General features: G+C 33.7%; 1 protein-coding gene across 2 annotated transcripts in view; it reads left to right on the plus strand.

The window, feature by feature from the left end:
- The window catches only part of ARL13B (ARF like GTPase 13B), a 75,173-nt gene extending 54,127 nt beyond the window's left edge, over window positions 1–21,046 (plus strand). The window contains exons 6-10 of one of the 2 annotated variants that reach the window (XM_027102806.1): window positions 3,095–3,209; window positions 6,362–6,587; window positions 9,053–9,169; window positions 10,139–10,207; window positions 19,916–21,046. In XM_027102806.1, the coding sequence (XP_026958607.1) occupies window positions 3,095–3,209; window positions 6,362–6,587; window positions 9,053–9,169; window positions 10,139–10,207; window positions 19,916–19,992 (604 nt within the window). In that variant the 3' untranslated portion in view covers window positions 19,993–21,046. The remainder of the gene's footprint in view (window positions 1–3,094; window positions 3,210–6,361; window positions 6,588–9,052; window positions 9,170–10,138; window positions 10,208–19,915) is intronic. The other variant, XM_027102807.1, reaches the window with a different exon arrangement.
- Window positions 21,047–21,458: the final 412 nt, after the last annotated feature.

Raw genomic sequence — 21,458 nt, forward strand, 5'->3', positions numbered from 1 at the left:
AAAAACACCACACTTTTATTAATAATTTTTTTAGTTTTGTCTATTTAGGTTCCTCTTTTTGTATGAAGGAAGATACTAGGTAAATTTTTTATTTCTGTAGACCTGCACAAGTTTGGTTGATAGGGTTCTAAGTTTGGTTGATAGCACAATTGGCATCTAGTGGGAAGAGGCCAGGGATGCTGCTAAACATTCTGTGATGCACAGGACAGTTTCCCATAGCAAAGAATATGTCAGTAGACTGAGAAATCCTTCATTAGTCTCAGCAAAGATAGAAGGTAAGCAGTGAGTGGATCAGCCAGCTGAAGCAAAATCTGATCTTCAACACTTGTTTTGTCTGAAAGTGGACTAAATTGCACTATCTCAGGTTTTAAAACATGCTTTTAAAATTATTTTAAAAATATGTTGCCTAAAGGGAAATTTTAAAAATAAGTTTAGCAAACTCTAAATTAAAAAAAAATGTTTATGTAAATTCTACCACAGAATCAGTTATAATAATGTTAATGCTGGAAGAAAGTACTCAGATTTGATTAGAGGTTGAATTTAGTTCTTAATCCCAAGATTTCTCTTTCTTTCTCCACTGACATGGCAGGAGAGGGAAGAAACAAAAAGATTTCTAAGTGAGCTCCTGTGAGATCCAAAGTGGTCTTCCATCTACCTAAGTAATATTGGCCTTCCATTTGCTTTAACAGTTGCAGCCTGGTAGGCAAGAACACACTAACTGCCCTTGGTGAGGTGCTCCTTTATGCTGTCAAGGAAATCCTCTGATTACTGGTATCTTTCATTTAATTCAGAGATAGGACTTAAAGGAAAATATTTGGAGAGATAACTCTTCTGTCCTCAAGGGCTCAATAACATGAGTAGGTCAGTCATCTCAGTCTCTCTTGATAACAATATGAGGTTTTAGTTCCTATGAGAATCTTTATTTTCTATTCTAGTGTATATTTTCATGATATAAAGCTCAGTACAACCAATCATTCATACAAATATGCCTTCCGTGTATTTATAAAAATAAAATATATGGCCATACTTTTCTAAGGGCTTCTTTGCTTTTTCTCTACTTAGAAGAACAAAAAGAAAAAAAAATTGAGCTGGGTAAAAGAAATCTAATTAGTATTTTTTTTCAAGTTTTTACTTTTTCCATAAAGATATTCCAAGTCATGTTATGGCAGGCTTTTCTGGTACCCCATTCCCCTTTCCTCCTTTCTCCTAGCCATGCCACTTGTGGTCTGAGTCGTCTTCTGTTGAACAGAGACTGCATAATTAAATTTAGACAGGAATAATTAAAAAAAAACTTTTTATTGTTAAATACAATCTAATAGGTTTGGATTTTTTGTTAGTTTGGATATTTTTGAAAAAACAGTAAAACAAGCTATTATTGGTATCTGAAAATAGTATATTAATACCAGATACCTGAAATTGCTTACTAATAAATGAGTAACATTAATGACTGTTGGGACTTCCCTAGTGGTGCAGTGGTTGAGAGTCCGCCTGCCAATGCAGGGGACACGGGTTCGAGCCCTGGCCCGGGAAGATCCCACATGCCACAGAGCAACTAAGCCCATGCACCACAACTACTGAGCCTGCGCTCTAGAGCCCGCAAGCCACAACTGCTGAGCCTGTGTGCCACAACTACTGAAGCCCGCACGCCTAGAGCACGTGCTCAGCAAAAAAGGGGCCACTGCAATGAGAAGCCCACACACTGCAATGAAGAGTGGCCCGTGCTCACCACAACCAGAGAAAGCCCGCGCACAGCAACAAAGACCCAACGCAGCCAAAAATAAAAACAAATTAAAAAAAAATAATGATTGTCCTGTAAGTATGTTTATATACAGAGTGCTTTCACATATATTACTTTACCTGAAATAACCCTATGAACTATGTATTTTATCCACATTTATGGGAAGGCAGAGGCTCAGGTATCCAGATAGATATCCAAGGTCACAGAAGTAGTAAATTGCAGATCTCTAAATTTTGGCTTCCTAGGTTCAGAATGAAAGTATATATCTTTCCATCATAGAACTTAATTAATAAGTGCTGTAGTAATGAACATTGACATTGTTTTACTATATACTATTGTTATACAGTCTAGTTGCAGATCTACAATGGTTATGTTCCTATCTTCAGCTGCTTCTTTTAGTAACTTATTACCTTCATCTATGGGGCAACATTAGCTTTAAATCACAGAGTAATGAAATTCTCAGTAGTAACTAATATAGAAGAACTTATTTAATCTAAGTGATATAGGGCAGCTTATTTCTATAGCCTCTTCTACTTATGCAAAGCAACAGTTGTTATCTAGTTCATTTATGATATATAACTAGACACAGCTCTTAAGATGAAGGTTAACAACAGGACTTATTTATCTGGTTAACATCAGTGAAGAGGACAGCATTTGTTTGGGAGGGTAATTAATAAATTGATAAATATAAACCCTTGTTACATAGAAAAATAATTAATATGCATCACTGATGTTAAGAACTCAATCATAGGGAATGTCATTTTTGTCAGCATTTCTTTTTTTTTTTATTTCTCTCTCTCTCTCTTTCTTTTTGGCTGCGTTGGGTCTTCATTGCTGCGTGCAGGCTTTCTCGAGTTGCAGCCAGCGGGGTCTACTCTTCGTTGTGGTGCATGGGCTTCTCATTGCGATGGCTTCTCTTTGTTGTGGAGCGCAGGCTCTAGGCACGCAGGCTTCAGTAGTTGTGGCACACGGGCTCAGTAGTTGTGGCTTGCCGGCTGTAGAGCACAGGCTCAGTTGTTGTGGCACACGGGCATAGTTGCTCTGCGGCATGTGGGATCTTCCTGGACCAGGGATCGAACCCATGTCCCCTACCTTGGCAGGCAGATTATTAACCACTGCACCACCAGGGAAGTCCTGTCAGCATTTCTTTCTTTTAAAATTAAAATGATTAATCTTTACATGGGGATAGTGGCCTGTTACCTGCATAAAGATATCTGAAAATCTCTCAGTAATTCAAAGCCATGTCCAGATGTTTAAATTACTGAATTCAATAGCCTTAAACCTATTGGAAATGTTCTTAAACATGGTTCAGCATTTTCTCATAAGGAATTCCGATTTTTTTCCCTCAAACAATAGAGAACAAAGAGAGCGAGAGCAGGCTGAACTCGATGGAACCAGTGGTCTGGCTGAGTTGGACCCAGAACCAATTATTGTTAATCCTTTCCAGCCGATAACATCTGTAATCATTGAGGTATGGATGGTGGCAAATGTAATTTTTATGTCTTAAGTTATAAAGTTGGAAGTTCAGAAAGGAGGCAGGGAGCTAGAAGTATTTCACCAGAGGTTGATTATTTGTAAAAGAAATTAAATGGGGGAGATGGGTTAAAGGTTTGCTGCTTTTTCTTCCTCTTCAAATTTACCTTCTGATCTAGTATAAAAAGGGAAGATGACTTCAGAATTAACTGAGAATGAAAAAAAAGATTGAATGTAGCAACTATCACAGTTACTGTTCTGATAAATTTTTTTTGTCACTTATTTCATATGATAATAGTATGTTGACTCATATTTACATTATCTTTATCCCTGTATTGCTTTTACTATCCCTTTACAGTAATATTTAGATGCTTATGGTGCATTATAGTACATAAATGATTTTCTAGTTATTTTCCTAGGATACTTAATGTTTGAGACTATAATAAATTCTCTTATATCTGAATATTATTTATTTTAATTTTAAATGTCAGAAGTTTTACCAAAATTAATGTGTAGATTTTAATCATGAAGAAGTTATGGGGTTTTGTGTGTGTGTGTGTGTGTCCGTGTCCCCGTGTCTGTCTCTCTGTGTCTTTGTTTTCATTTGCTACTGGTGTTTGGAGTTTGCATTGGCCCTGCTTTAATCACCTTCAGCAGCTATTCCTCCTCAGTGACAGAGCTTCCTAAATCTCCTCTCCGTTCCCTCAGAGCTTAATGTGGCAGGTGGCTTGCTGGACCCGCCTGTATGTTCTCTATTCCTCTTCCCTGTCACTGCCTCCTTCCACACAGGTACTCATCCGGAAAAGTGGATGATTATTTCTTCCTTGGGGCTGCTGCTGAGGAGGGAGGCAGCTCCACAGGTAAGAAGATGAGTGTAGAGTTTTTGGTGTTGCTTTGTGTTTGCCAAATAGTTGGTAATATGAGATATTTGGTCTGAAGTTAGTTAGATACTAGAAGGTTAGCTGTATTTAATCTTTTTATTAACCCCATTGCATTTACCATAAGCGTGTGCTTTTCTAAGTATAGTAAAGCAGTCTTAATAACTTGAGCTATTGTTTTGTGTCCATACTATTAAATATTGTGTTTGTCAAGTTTTATATTCTTTTAAAAATATTGGTAGAGGAAAAGAAAATCAAGTTTGGTTTTTTACTTTGAAACATTGATTTACTCTATATTTGTAATAAAGCTCACCTTATAGATAATGACCAATTATTTTATAGTACCATGGTTGTAAATTACTTAGAAGGCCTTAGCACTTCTACCAACATTGTATTTTTCACGATATAAAGATATGAACAATACTGGTATACAGCACAGAATATCTTATATTGAAGTCCCTGAATTAATTAGTGGCATGGGGAAAGTACAGTTATTATGCTTTTAAAATACAGTAATTTTAAGAAGATCATCAGTAAAGGAATGAAATAAATGGAAATAAATTATCCATAGTCTCTCTTTTTCACCAGGCAAATTTTCTTTTCTTCCCCAAAAAACTTCTCCTTTAAAATATTACCTTACATTCATTCCTTTGATTTTATCACAGACAATAAAAATGGTGAGATATTGGTTCCAGAATAGATAAACAGATCAATGAAACAATAGTAACAAACCAAATTATATATAAGCATTTAGTGTAAGATAAATGTGGCATTTCAAATCTGGGAGAAAAGGATATTGGGACAACTGAACAGTCATTTGGAAAAAAGTAAAATTATTGAACACTGTATACCAAATTAAATTTCAAAAGACTTAAATGTATAAAAAAAGAAGACTTAAAAATACTCACATAATACAGTTAGACATTGGTATATACTTGGAGGAGGCTGAAACTTTCAAAGCAGGACAATGAGGCCACAAATTATAAAGTGAAAAATAGGTAGATTGTATTATATTCAGTATTTAAAGAGATGTTCTACAGAGTTAAAGACAGAAAAAAAAACCCAAGCTAATCCTAATGAAAAATATTTGAGACCCAGGAAACAACAAAAAAAGAACCCTTAAAAAATTACTGTGTAAATAATGAACCTCTAGTAGAAAAACGAGCATTGGGTTATCATGGGTAGTTCTTTAAAGAAAAAATTAAAATGGCAATAAACATATTTAATAACTTATCTTCAGTTGTATTGATAATAAAAATATTCAATGATAAATCAACACTGAGGTAAAAAATATTTATTAGTTTGGCAGAGGTGTAAAAGATTGATAATCATTAAAAAAGCATTAAAAAAGATGTCACGGGGAGGACTTCCCTGGCAGTCCAGTGGTTAAAACTCTGTGGTTCCACTGTAGGGGGTGTGGGTTCGATCCCTGGTTGGGGAATTAAAATCCCACGTGCCGAGTGGCGAGGCCAAAAAAAAAAAAAAAAAGATATGGGAAAATACACTCTCTCAACCCCTTGCCTGTGGTGTAATTTTACTTTAGTTTTTCTGAAGGAAAGTTTGTAGTATGGCACATTTAAAAATGTGCTTACTCATTGATCCAACAGCTTGACTGTTAGGAATTTATTCTAAAGAAGTAATTCAATGATTATATTTCTTATAATAGTGAAAGGTTGAAAATCACTTCTTTGTCCATTGATTGGGTATTGGTAAAATAAGATGATAGAACCATTCAAAACGATTGCATAATTGATGAAAGTAGTAATGGCTTACACATATAGCATTATATAATATTTTCATAGCTAACACTTTATTATGTGTCATGCAATATTCTAAGCACTTTATAGGTTCATTGACAAAGAAAGAAATGTATATTCTTAAATTAAAATTTCAATTCTTTTTTGTTTAAAAATATACATAAATATGTATATATAGACAATCAATCACATTTATGTATGTTTGTGGATGGTGTATGTCTGTACATGTGTGGGGTAGGCAAAGAAAAGCACCTCTTTGTGACTATACGTCAAACAGTGGTCATCTCTAGATTGTGAAATTACTGGTAATATTTGTTTTCTTTCTTTATACTATCTCTGTTTTCTGAATGTTTGACAATTAGCATGCTTTAATGATAGACTCAACAAATAATTTTTTAATAGAAATATCACATTGCCTGGAAGTTACAGAATGCTCTTGGATTATTTGATTTCTCCCTTAATACTATCTTAGATATGACTATTATATTAAAAATGATATATTTCATTTTTGTCAGAATGAAAAAAAACTTGAAAGAGAGAAAAAGAGGCAAAATGTGGAGGAAGACAGTGATGGCTGTCCCCTGAAACATAAAATGGACCATGAGCAAATAGAGACACAGAGCCAGATCAGTGACAGTAGCCAAAAAAACAATGGGTTCGGAATAGTAGAAAATTATAAGGAGGCATTAACACAGCAGTTGGAAAATGAAGATGAGACAGACCAGCAGTCATCAGAATCAGGTGATAATCTAGTTATTAAAAATATATATACTTATTTATTTTTATATTTATTTTATTTATTTTTAAGTTTTATATATTACATATAACATAAATAATATATATAAAACTTAAAAATACCTCTTTCATTTGTCATGATTATTTTCATAAAAAATGTATTGCAAGATCTTTCATCTCCAAATGCGTTATTTATCATGGTTTTCTCTTGAATTTTAGGTAATCATTAGTCAGTTTGCTAATTTATGTTTTTATTCATGATGCCTTAAAATCTAGTCCTTTGTAACTTAAAAGAATTTCAGCTGAGAATTCATTTTCAAAAACTTGGAATATTGCACAGCCCCAGGAATCTTTGGAACATATTTAAAACCTTTAAAGCTTTTGGAGGTTTGTTTTGTTTTTCTTAATCCTCATAATGTTATGATCAGCATCATTTCCTTTATTTGCTTGTTATTTCTATAGGATGAAGACATAATCAATTGAACATTTTGAAAGTTTTATCAAATAGCCATATTACTCTTATTTTAATATTATACAACATCTTCAATTCATAATTATTTTACTTTTTCTAAGTGGTTATGTAATTTAACAGGAAGTTCACATCTTTTGGTATCATAGAGAGAGCCTCTGCCTTTGGACTCAAGACATCCTGGGGTAGCATCCAGACTTTCTCACCTACTAGATATATGTTACGTTATATAGTGTTCTTCAGTCTTCGTCTCCTCTCTAAAATGGGGTTGTCATCTTTTTTTTCACCAGGCTTTTAGGTTTACTTATAATAAAAGTAACTCTATGGTGTTCCTAGCACAGGGCCTGACACATGGGAAATACCCAATAATCATTGATTCCTTGCCATTCCTAGTTAGCAATATGGTTCCATGGTATATAAGAATTTTTGTACAGTATCAAAGAGTTTATGAAAATAAGATCTCAGTCCCTGAGCTGCAGATTAGCTCAATGGATATTTTGCTATATAGAAATAATTAGATTTGAAAGTTATAGTTTTGTAATTTGGGAAGTTAGGGTAGCCACATTTGTACCCATATCGCACTATCAACAGTGTAAAACAAAAAGTAGACTTAAAGTGGCCTCTCAATATATTGGAAGAACTCTTTCAAACACTAATATGTTGTTAAAGAACAAAATGATTTGGTAGATGATTTGAAAATATTATTTAACACAGCACTATGCTATTTACCATAGTGCTAGTGCTATTTACCTAGTGCTATTTACCACAGCACTAGGTATTTACCTAATACCAGTGGTATTAGGACTGGCTCATTTATAGCAGTTCTCGGGTATATTATTCTCATTATACAGAATAGGAAACCAGGGCCTTGGAGAGGTTGAGTAATTTAAGATCATATGTCTCATCTGTGGCTGTACTGAGACACACTTCCCTCAACTTCAGGTCCTCTGCTTCGTATCCTATGCTTGTCCATGACCCTGTTCTACTGCCCATCCGAAAGTACCATATGGTTCTGGAGGTTCTCTTTCCTTTCTCCCAGCTGTAAAGCTTACAGCTTTAATTGTAAAAAGATGTCTCCGTTTCTATCTAGAGTAAAATGTCTCAAGTGATACTAATTTACTTAGAAAAATAATGTTTCTAAATATATTTGTATTTCTCATTGCTTTATAGGTTTCATAGATGTTGGCTGCTTGTTGTGTAACAGATAATTTCCATTTTAGAAAATGTATTATATATATAAATTTAGCAATTTGGGGTTGTCAGTGAAAATATTTCAGTGACTGTGATGTTTGGTTATTTAACTACTGTGCCTTCCTGGTTCACGTTGTTAAAGTTTACATGTTAACAACGCAGATGCACTTAAAATGTTCATATGTGCTTAAGTGAGAATCTGTAAATAGTTATTTTTAGAAAGATTACAAATTCAATTCTGTAACGTCTAACAATGTGAGTTTTGGTTACATATATTTATATTGGGCGTATCTTATTTGGGGGTTATTTTCATGGATAATGTGTTTAGATTTGATTGGGGTGTTTTTTCACATTTCAAAGGATTATTTTTGGACTTATACCTAGAATCATTCTGTATATCCTATTGAGACAAACCAATCCCTCTCCTTTTTCTCCAGGTCATTCTGAGTTTCATGGAAGTCCCTGCAGCTAGATAATTCCATTTACTTAGTATGATATTTGGGGAAAAAAATATTACTTTTGGAAATACCGACTTTTTTTGTATTCCAAATCACCTTTCATAGAACTTAAAATATGGCTTTTTGCCATTTGTGTCATATTCATCAATCATTCATCCAATAAACCATCACTTAAAAATTTATTCTTAGTAAAGGCAAGTTCACAGTTCATTATTGGTAACAATTTTTAAGTTGTATTGAAGATATATTCCTATGGTAATAATAATATCAATATTCTAATTCTGTTCTTTAGTTTTTATTATAGAAGTAACTTCTTCACAGAGGCATAAAGTTTCATGTTTATATTCTTACAGATAACAGTAAAAAGAAAACTAAGAAGCTAAGAATGAAAAGGAGCCACCGTGTAGAACCTGTTAATACAGATGACTCTGTTCCTAAGAGTCCAACACCACCCCCACCTCCTCCTCCTGGTGAGTTAATTGATATTGATACTGAATTTAGAAATACTGCTTTAAACATTGAAGAAAAAGAAAGAAATTATGCAGTTTTTATTCAGTATATTTATTATCTTGTGAATTGTGAAAAAGGTAGAATTTTTTGCTCCATCTACTTTGTTCAGAATTTATCAACGTAAATATCTGTTGCTTTTTTTATTCAGAAAAAATGTTTTATGAAAGTAAAAAAATAAGTAAAAATTAATAAGAAAACTTTACCTAAGCACTTCTTATAATGGATTCAAGTCCTATTTGAAATATCAGTACCCAGATTGCTAAAAGGAATTTAAGTTTAAGGAATGGATGGCTAACATGAGCTTTTAAAAAATTAGATCTTTCATCCTGAAAGTTAACATTTGAAACCAAGATGTGTGAGTGTTTCCATTATATTTCCAACATTCATGCCGACCTTCTAAGCTGTTATGAGGATTAAGTGGAATACTGCATGTAAAGCACTGGGACATACTAACTGCACAATAATCGTAATTTTTTAGCACTGGGCATAGTACCTCACATACTCAATAAATATCAAACGTATATATTTATAGTTTCCTTTTAGCCCTGCTAGAAGGCTTTAGATGGTAACATTTTCCTTTGAGAATTATTTTAAGACTCATTTCTAGTATTCCATTTAATAAGTGTACATTTCTTTTAGTCTCTGTTGGGGGTTAGAATAGTAGCCTAAGGTTATTTATGATGGTAGTGAGGATGCTTATATTTTTAATGAAAGGTAAATAAAAATTTTAAGCAGATATTACCAACCTATAATTACATTTTTAAATAGAAGCCATTTAAAATGGGTTTATGGTTATTCAGTACTGCATCATTCAGTATATATGAATTGATATTGAAGTTATATACATTCCTGTCAAGAAAGGGATCCTCTCAACAGACCTAAAGAGATATTGTTTAACAGTGTTTTTAAATGTTTTTCTTTTTCTTTAGTTGGCTGGGGAACCCCCAAAGTCACTAGACTTCCAAAACTTGAGCCTCTTGGTGAAACACGTCATAATGGTAATGCAAAAGGATCAGTTTTCAAAGCTCTACGTATCACATTCACTTTTCTTTACCTCATTACTTCAACAAACTTTTACTTTTGGAAGACTTTCAAATCCACAACCATCCTTTTTCATTATACTCCACTTTTTTTCATTTATTTATTTTTTTATTCTTAAGTGCCCTTTGCCTCTATATAATTTGATTTGACCTTTATCTTAGAATACAGAGGTAAAGACCGTCAGAGCTTGTGTTTATCCATTATATATTAATGTAAATAGTTGTGAAAGGGAAAGAGTTTTAAATATCTTAAATATGAGACAGTACATTTATAGTGTTAAAAACTTCATTGTCCTATATATGCTCAATATACTCAATGATAATGTCGCATAATTGTTCTTTCTCTGCTTCTAATGATACTCAGCTGCTGTATATTACAATGAAGTAAAGAGTAACACAGTTTGTAAGATCAGAGACCAAATCAGTAAGCCAAATAAAGTCCAGCTAAATAGAAAGTTACTAAAGGCTTCATTGACTAAAGAAAACACTTTTTTTTGGATGAAATTAACACAAGGTTTAGTACAGCCAGTATAGGGCATAAGAACTTCACCTGGAAAACTAGAGAAAGGACAGTTGGGAGTAGAGAACTGCCTTATACAATAGGCAGAAGTTCTGATTTCAGACCATCAGCCCAGATTCTTTTAATAAAATATTTCTAAAATGCAGAAGGATAATTTTATATATATATATAGTAACTCAATAAACTTCTTTATCAAGAACATTTCATTTCCTTTCTGATAGCTTTGTTTACCTGATCTAGAACTTGGTTTCCTAAGAAGACCCATTTACTAGGGAAAAAAAAATCAGAAGTTTAATCTTTAGAAAAGCCTTATATATAATTTGAAATTATATTGAACTGTATAAAATATTTTATTCAAAAAGTATATAAATTTAAATGTGCTGGTTGCTTTCTTTTTCTGAATACTGTGTCAATAATGAAATATTTCTTCATAATCATTAGTGAAAATTAAAAGGTTTTTTTCAATTCTAAAGACAGAAAGTTTGTCCTTAGACCATATCAAAATTACAGTGAAATCACATGTCTTTTTGGTTGCTGACTTTACATCATGATGTTTTTATTGACTATAATAGGTTAATTCCTGTTTTATTACCCTCTGAAATTGTGTATGCTAGACTGCATTATCAGTTTAAATATTCACTGTGTTGTTAGAAACAATTAGATAATGCTAATATATGTGTGTATAAATACATGTGTGCATGTGTTTATACACAGATATATTAGCATTACCTAATTGTTTCTAACAACACAGTGAATATACATAAATATATGTATATAGAGAAAAATTAATTTCTCATATAACAGGTACTATTTTTTCTTACTGAATTGGGCATCCAACAAACAACTGTTTTGTATCTGACACCACCTGAAACATTGGTGTTGCCAAGATGAATAAGACGTAAATTCTACTTTTCTGGGGATCCTAGTCTAACAGAAAAGATAATACTCCAGCTTACTATAGTATATGTGACAATTCACAATATATGGTAAAAGGTTCTATGGTGTATAATTGGAGTACTGTGCACAAACTGCCTAGACAGTGAAAGTGGTATTAGGACTGGCTCTTTGAAGAATGAGAAGAGTCAGTAAGTAGAAGGAACAGACTATTCAGAGGTGGAGAGGTGGGAAAAGACATCGCTTATTTGGAAAATAGTATGAAGTTACTTGTGACTAGAGCTTAGTTAGGTTCATGTGGGTAGAATGGATAAGAAAGAGGAAGTTTAAAGTTATAGAGAGTGCTGATCTTTGAATTATGGCTTATAGCCAGATTGTTTAGGGCCTCACATGTATGTTAAGATGTCTGGACTCACTATAATTTTACAGGAGACACTATACATTTTTAGCAGAGAAATAGTATTACAAGGTTTATTGTTTAGGATAATAATTTTTGTCACAATGTAAAGTATAGACTAGATTGTGGTCACACCTGAAGTAAGGATCCCAGTTAGAAGCTGTTGCAGTAGTCAGAGTGAGAAGTGAAGATAGGAATTGGAATTGAGAATAAAAATGTATGCAAGGAATATATGAACAGTTATAAGTACTATATAATGAATGGATGTATGGGATAAAAGGAGAGAGGAACAGGAAATTATTTGGCTCAAGGAGCTAGAAGGTTGGTGCTATTTCTAAGACTGAAAATACATGAGGAGGAAGGAAACTTTCTCTGGAGGTGTCTGTAGGCTTATCTATTTGGAAATTTCTATAAGCCAGTACAAGTAAGATTTTGGAGCTCTGGAGAAAAGGGACACAGGTGGGTGGGAGGGTATGTAGGTAGTTTGTTTTTTCAGTTGTCATCGCACAATAGGAATGCTTTGTTCTGTAATAGATGTTCTGTAATTGGTTACTGAATGAATGCAGTTGAAAGAATGATAGTTTCCTGTTTCTGAGGGAAAGTATGTAGAATAAGGAGAAAAGAACTAATGGTAGCATCTAGGGGGAACATTATAGTTAGAAGCAAGTGAAAAAGAGGTTGAAAATGGGCTAAAAAGGTTGTTTTTTGTTTTTGCTTTGTTTTTCTTTGCTTTCCTGTATTTATTTTTAAATTAGAACTCCTGGAAAAGAATTATAATCAGTTAGTTAAGTTTAAGACTACCATTGTTCTAATATATCAGTTAATTTTAAGTATGTATCAATAAACTTAACTTTTCAGAGCAAAGAATTAGACATCCTAACTTCACAAGTTTTTAAATATCTGTATTATTTTTTCTCATAAATTTTAAGGCAAAGTATACCTTATCTAGGTAAAAAAAGATGTACAATCAACTCTGCTTTCATTAATGGAGAAGAAAGTAGGTATAATAAATTTAAATTTTTAATTAAAAAGCTTAAATTAGTTTTTAGTGTTTATCACGAGATTTTCATCTGAGATGCTGATAGTTGCCAATTTTATAATCTCATTCTCTTCTCTTCCCTAACTTTGTACACATTTATTTGAATGTGGTTGATGGCAAGTAGACAACAGATACATGACAAACAAGGGTAAATAATTAAAAGTTAACTACATTTGGGTTTGGCATTTAAAATTTACTGAGATGAAAAACAATTTGTTGTAGTCAAATTAGGAATTAAGGCAGATTCTTATTTGTTCTTTGATTAGAGACATTTACCTTGATGGCAATTTAATTTTATTACTTTTCTAATTTCTTTTATTTTCTGTAAACTTCACTCTGTGTAACAGGTAAGACAGATGCATTCTTCACTTTGTAAATACTCTCAATCGGTACTTTATCAACATGTTACGTGTTATACATTATGAGAAATAAATCCAAGATTCTGTTAGCCAAAAATACCAAGTGCAAAACTAAAGAATATTTTCAAATCTTAAAATATGAATCAAGATTAAATTTTGTATGTTAAAAAGTTTGAAGCCCTTTATAAAAATGGGTGTCAATTAATTTGGTCATATCAGTCGGGCACTATGATCAACTTATATCCCCTACATTTAAGGCAATAAGAAACCTATTTTGTGTAGAATGGTTTAATTCTGGCGGTTAAATACAGAATCACATTTAATCAAAAGAAACTTTTTCTTTGTGATGATTAAATTAAATCAAATACAGAATTAAATTAAATACAGAATTATTCTGAAATAATACAGAATCAACTGCAAAAAAAAATAATTTCTTGGGAGGGAAAAAGATACTTCTTGCCATGTGTATGTGATTTATCTTTTTAGTAGGGTACTTTTAAATTCCAGAAGTAAAACATAATAGAAACGGTATTCATTCTGGTTTAATCTTGAGTTCTGTTATGTGTTATAATTCTCATTAATTTTGAAATCAAGAAATTAGAAAAGGCATACTTTAAATTTATCAAATAATTGTCTCTGTTATAATTTTAATTATAGCAATAGTAATAACTGTATATACTATGTGACTGGCATATTGCTAAGCACTTTAGGTACATTATCTCATTTTAATTCTTCTAATAGCCTTGTAAGATGGGCAATTTTTTGTGTAAGGAACTTATACCCCAAGGTCACATAGCTATAAGTGGCAAAATCAGGATTTGAACTTAGGTCTGTCCAGCTTTGAAATCCATACTTTGAATTCATTATATTATACTATTACATTAAGATTTGTTAGAGCATCATTGCAGCTTAGTAGTTGCTTTAAATTTATAGTTGCTTGAACAATCATTTTCTCCTAATTTTTTTAAAGAGGCAAGAGTATACAGTTTATTATTTAAAAATTTTTTTTTTGTTAAGTAATGATATAGCTGTGGCAAATCAAGTATTGTCTATGGTACACTCTGGTAGAGGCTGCAAACTGATGACACAAGGCAAATCTGACTGTTTAACCAAACTGATGACACAAGAGCAAATCTGACTGTTTAACCAAACTGATGTTCAAAATGTTTGAAATAGGGGGTACATGATGGTGGTATGTCTCATTACTGGTGGTGTTAACCTTGATCATTTGGATAAGGTGGTATTTGCCACATTGTAAAATGTTACTGTTTTCCCTCTTTGTAATTAGTAAATATTTTAGAAGTGATTCTTTGAGATTATGCAAATATTCTGTTCTCCACAAACTTTAGCCTACTAGTTTTAGTCTCCATCATTGGACTGTGTCTGCAATAATTATTACTATGGTATTTGCCTAATGGTAATTTTCTGTTTCTCTTTCTTACATTGAAATTTATTCAGATTCATTATTTAATTTATTTTTTATTTTTTCCTTCCAGTTTTATTGAGATATAATTGATTTAAAGCACTATATAAGTTTAAAGTATACAGCATAATGACTTGACTTACATACATCATAAAATGATTATCACAATAAACTTAGTGAACATCCATCGTCTCATACAGATAAAAACAAAAGAAAAAGAAACTTTTTCCTTGTGATGAGAACTGTTAGGATTTATTCTCTTAACAACTTTCATATATAACATACAGCAGTGTTAATTAATTAATCATGCTTTACATTACATTCCTAGTACTTACTTATTTTATAACTGGAAGTTTGTACCTTTTGACCACCTTCGTCACCATACAAAGATACTACATTATTATTGACTATATTCCCCACTCTGTACATTTCATCCCTGTGACTCATTTATTTTGTAACTGGAAATTTGTACCTCTTAATTTCCCTCACCTACTTCACTCATTCTCCCAACAACCCTACTGCCCTTGCTACCCACCTCCCCTGTCCAGCAGCTATCTGTTTGTTCTCTGTATCTATGACTGTTTCTGTTTTATGTTTGTTCATTTGTTTTTTTTTTAGATTCCACATGCCAGTGATATCATACAGTATTTGTCTGACTTGTTTCATTTAGCATAATACTCTCTAGGTCTATCCATGTTGTCAAAATGGTAAGGTATCCTTTTTTTTTTCTGGCTGAGTGATATTCCAGTGAGTGTGTGTGTGTGTGTGTGTGTGCGTGTGTTTATATGTGTATCACATCTTCTTTATCCATTCGTCTACTGATGGGCACTTAAGGTTGTTTCGTATCTTGGCTATTGTGAATAATGCTGTAATGAATAAGGGGGGTGCACATATCTTTTTGAATTAGTGTTTTTGTTTTTTTTGGAAAAATACCCAGAAGTGGAATTGCTGGACTGTATGGTAGTTCTATTTCTAATTTTTTGAGGAACTTCCATACTGTTTTTCATAGTGGCTGCTGTGCTGTTTACTTTCCCACCAACAGTGCATGAGGTTCCCTTTTCTCCACATCTTCACCAACATTTATTATTTGTGTTGTTTTTGATGATAGCCATTCTGACAAGTGTGAGGTGATATCTCATTGTGGTTTTAATTTGCATTTCCCTGATGATAGTGATGTTGAGCAACTATTCACATGTCTGTTGGCCATCTGTCTGTTTTCTTTGGAATAATGTCTATTTAGGTCCTCTAGCCCATTTTTTAATTGGATTGTTTGTTTTTTTGATGTTGAGTTGCATGAATTCTTTGTATATTCAGATGTTAACCCCTTATTGGATATATCATTTGCAAATATCTTCTCCCATTCAGTAGGCTTTCGTTTTGTTCATAATTTCCTTGCTATGCAAAAGCTTTTTAGTTTGATGTAGTCCCATTTGTTTATTTTTGCTTTTGTTTCCCTTGACTGAGGAGACATATCCAAAAAATATCGTTAAGACTGATGTCATAGAGTGCACTGCCTATGTTTTCTTCTAGGATTTTTATGGTTTCACATTTTACATTTAAGTCTTTAGTCATTTAAAATTTATTTTTGTATATGGTGTGAGAAGGTAATCCAGTTTGATTATTTTGCGTGTAACTCTCCAGTTTTCCCAGTACCATATATTGAAGAGGCTGTCTTTTCTCCATTGTATATTCTTGCCTCCTTTGTCATGGCCTTTTTTTTAGTGGCAGCCCTAGAGTTTGCAATATACATTCACAACGAATCCAAGTCCACTTTCAAATAATACTATACAACTTAATGGGTAGTGTGAATACCTGTAATAACCAAAGAATCCTAATTCTTTCCTCCTGTCCCTTGTTTCATTGCTATCATCCATTGATTTATATATAAGCATATATATAAGCATATATAAGCATACATAAGCATTTATATATAAGCATATATGTACATAAGATATGCATATAAGTATATATAATCAGATACATTGTTGCTATTAATATTTTGAACAAACTGTTATCTGTTGGATCAATTAAGAATATGAAAAATAAGTTTTCATTTTACCTTTACATATTTCTTCTTTGATACTTTTTCTTTCTTTATGTAAATCTGAGTTTCTGATGTTTATTATTTTCCTTCTGTCTGAAGAACTTTTAACATCTCTTGCAAGGCAGGTCTAATGGGAACAGATTCCTTCAGTTTTTGTTTTTCTGAGAAAGTTTTTATTTCTCTTTTACTTTTGAGGAATAATTTTGCAGGGTATAGAATTCTAGGTTGGTGGCAGTTCTTTTTTCTCTAAATACTTAAAAAATTTCACTCTACTTTCTTCTTGCTTGCATGGTTTCTGGGGAGAAGTTGAATGTAATTCTTACCTTTGTCCACCTACTGGAAAAGTGGTTTTTCCCCCCTGGCTTCTTTCAGGATTTTTTTTTTCCTTGATTTTCTGTAATGTGAAAATGATACACCTAGATGTAGTTTTGGGGACATTTATCCTGCACAATGTTCTCTAAGTTTCTTAAATCTGGTGTTTGGTGTTTGACATTACTTTGAGGAAATTCTCAGTCATTATTGCTTCAGCTGTTGCTTCTGCTCCTTTCTCTCTTCTCCTTCTGGTATTCTCATTACATGTATGTTAGACCTTTGGTGCTTGAACAGTTCTCGGATGTTCTCTTTTTTTCTTTTCAGTTCTTTTTGCTTTTTAGTTTTCAAGGATTCTATTGATATATATCTCTTTTCCCAGCCTTGTTCAGTTTACTAATAAACCCATCAAACGCATTCTTCACTTCTGTTACAGTGTTTTTTTCTCTTTTCCCAAAAGCATTTCTTTCTGGTTCTTAGGACTTCCATCTCTCTGCTTACATTTCCCATCTGTTCTTGCATGCTGTCTACTTCATCCATGAAAGCCCTTAGCTGATTAGTCATAGTTGTTTTAAATACCGGGCCTGATAATTCCAGTATCAGTGCCATATCTTGTTTTGACGCTTGCTCTGTCTCTTCAAATTGTGTTTTTGCCTTCTGGACTTTTTTCTTCATAGTCCAGCATGATGTACTTGGTAAAAGGAACTACTGTAAATAGGCCTTTAGTAATGCCATGGTGCTGTGTGGTGGCAGGGGAAGCATTCTATGTTCCTGTGATTAGGTCTCAAGTCTTTTAGTGAGCCTGTGCCTCTGGACTGTTAACTTCTTAAGAGTTTCTCAATTTTTTTTTCTCCCCCATTAAGTGGTGCAGAATGGCTAAGGCCAGCTGGAATTGGTTATTGCTCTTCCCCAGGTGGGTTAGGTTCTGATAATATCCCAGCAGGTTAGACTCTGGTTAACTAGTTTCCTCTGAGTGTGGGCCTTGTTAAGAACAAAATACTCCAAGGTATTTAATAATGGTTCCTTTTCCCCTGCTCTGCTGTGAGCAGGAGGGGATTTTTCTCCAGTATTTACTGTGGGAATTTGTTCAGTCTCCTGGAGCTGAATCTCACAATATCGGGGAGGGGGTCCCCCTTATGACTTAATTTCCCTGGAGTTTTTAACTCTCAGGCTGGTCCACACTGAGCATCCAGCATTTTGTCAATCACATTTCAGGTTTTCCTACCTGGGCACTGGTTCCCTCAGCACTTTCCATTCATGAATGTCTGGCCTGGTAAACTGAGACTTCCTGTGTTTGCCTGTCTCTCCAATACTGAGGGCAGTGGTTTGTTTTGTGACCTCCCCTCTCTTACGGATCCCAGAAGAACTGGTGATTTTTTAGTCTGTTCAGCTGTTTACTTCTTCTTAGTATGGAGTGACTTCTAAGCTTCTTAAATGCTGTTAGGACTTTGCTAAATTAATGTTTGTTAAGTAGAGCCCCTGGCCTCAGTTCAAAAAGACCAGAAGAGAAATTGAAATAGAGAAATTACTCACAGGTCCTGAAGGAAGTACATGACATGCTTCAAGGGTTCCACAGTGAGAAGTGGGAGGTCAAGGCAAGCTGTAGGCAGAGAGAACTGCAGTACCTGGGCCACATGCCTTTATTAGGGTCTGTGGATGGAGTGCTTTGGGGTTCCCAGGCTAAGGCCAGATTGGTCAGTTTAAACCAAAACAGCGGAGTTTTGGTAAGTTCCTCTGGGGTATTATCTAAGGGAAGGTGAGGGAGACAGTTGATCACGAAGGCCATTGGGGAAGTCATATCAGGAACTTAGCATTTACCTGTGATTCTGCAGGCTGTTTTCTAGAGCATATTCTTGCATGAGGTGCTAGTATCTATTTAAGGCCCCCACAGGCCACTTGGCCAGACAAAATAGATGCTGAGGCAGCAATACCATGGAGTAGCTTAGCTAAACTCCGGCCCATGCAGAACTGGAAATGGGCCCCTGAATATATTTTTAATATATTTATTTCAAGTAATCTTGAACACCTGTGCTTCTAGAATAATTTTTAAGGTAATAGGCCAGAAAATACTTACTGAAGGTTTCCATATGCTATTAAATTGATAAACCTAAATTTATGGTAATTAAGGGCTAGGAACTTATTATGAAGTACAAATTAAGACTGTTTCTGTATCAAATATGCCCTAAATCAATGAACTATATTGAAGCATCATTGTAAAAGATTCCTATGTACCAGAACACTAAGATAATTAATGAATTTTTCTCTGCAAATTCCTAGAAGTAATAGCCATTGGATAAGGATATGGATTGTACAAATACTGATTTTATCAGGGCTTTGGCAATAGGTTCCATAAATTTTAGATGTTTGTTGTTTGCTTTGTTCTAATGTGAACACTTAATTGGAAACAATAATAATAATATATACATTAGGTGCAGCTTTTTATTAAATCAAGTAGAGATTAATTTATAACCTAGAGTTATGAATTTACGCTAGTGGTTGTGTTTTGAATTTATTCAAGTTTTTTTGGATTCTGCCTTTTCTTTCCCTTGTCCTCCCCAACCATTGCTTCACCTGTAAAGTCAGAGTGTCTTACTCTTTTAAAGGTGGAAATTAAAGAATTGTGTCAGAAATCTTGATTTACCATAAGACTTGTATATTTTTGGTACCCCTTCTTTGCACAGACTTCTACGGGAAGCCACTGCCTCCCCTGGCTGTGCGACAGAGACCTAACAGTGATTCTCACGACGTCATATCGTAACCAGCTCATATGGACGCGCTCTGTTAAGGTCGGCAAGATGAGCTGGAGGACCTTCTTTCTCAAAGGAGAAAAACCCTGAACATCGATGACTGGGGCAAGACAACCGTAGCAGTATCAGTGAGCCAAAGACCTGACTGTTTTGATAATTACTTACCCATGGTCTTCATGGTTCAAAGAAAAAAAAGAAGCAAAATGACCAGCAAATGGGACAAGCATTTGGACCAAGTTAGCAAAAATTAGTGTTGACTCTGATTTATACATCCCCACTCATGGGCATATTCCTGAAGGAAAAGCTGTTCAGAAAAAGAGCCAATGGACTCTGTACACTTTCTTTACTATTTGTTTAATAGTCTTTATTTCTGTATCTTAAACATTTGTAAGATATATGTGCATGGAAAGGGAATTCTTAGGAATTTATAACCTAAATTTTTAACTTTTTATATTTTTCTAAAACTTTGGTTTAAGAATTTTAATTACTAAGATATTGACTGTGCACTTTTCTATAGATGCTTTGTTTAAACTGTGTCTGGAAAATGGAGTTGATTTACATGACAGACATGAACTATACAAACAGGATATATTTATATGGTTTGAGGTATGTTTTATAATAATACTGTTCTTGAAATATACATCCTAATTTTACCTTATTTTAAGATATCTTTTTAAAATCGATTCTCAGATTTTTATTTTACCAAATTATGTTATTTGAAAGCACTAATTAATTAATTGAATTTTTGTTGTTTGTTTTCTTTGGTGATGTTCCCAATAAATGAGAGACACTTGCAATACCTTTTGACTTAAATGCTTTTTAAATTAATAAAACTGTTTTCTGAGATATTATTAAAAGTTCCAATAAACACCTCTTTCAAAGATTAGATCTTTTCAGAGATCAGGGTGCTTCTTCTCACTCCCTTGTTCTATCAGAAGCTTCAGTGACTCTTTTAGGTTATTCTAATTCTCTTTTGCCTTGAAATTAAAGGCAAAAAGACCAGAAAAGCTACTGTAGTCCAGAGACTTTATTTTATAACCGGGAAATACTTGGGTACTAAAGAAATAAGAATGAAATGTTGGTTTAAATTACATTTATAAAGAAATAATTCCAAAATAATTACTTAATTTAAAATAATAGTACTTCTCTTGCACTGAAGAACGGCATCTATAGGATTCTTCCTCATCTGGCATTTAGACAAACTTTTAGATATATATTTTGAATAATAGATTCAAATGTTTAATTAAAAGCATCCATTTACATCAAGGTGAAAATACTCTAACCCAGCAGTCCCCAACCTTTTTGGCACCAGGGACCATCCCCCACACACACCGTCTGTGGAAGACAAGTTTTCCATGGACGGTGGGGGGATGGTTCAGGAGGTAATGTGAGTGATGGGGGGCGATGGGGAGCAGTAGATGGAGCTTCGCTTGCTCGCCCGCCCCTCACCTGCTCTGTGGCCTGTTCCTAACAGGCC

Source organism: Aethalodelphis obliquidens, unplaced genomic scaffold (genome assembly GCF_003676395.1).
Source record: "Aethalodelphis obliquidens isolate GAN/ISIS:26980383/991018 unplaced genomic scaffold, ASM367639v1 scaffold1, whole genome shotgun sequence".
Classification (NCBI taxonomy): domain Eukaryota; kingdom Metazoa; phylum Chordata; class Mammalia; order Artiodactyla; family Delphinidae; genus Aethalodelphis; species Aethalodelphis obliquidens.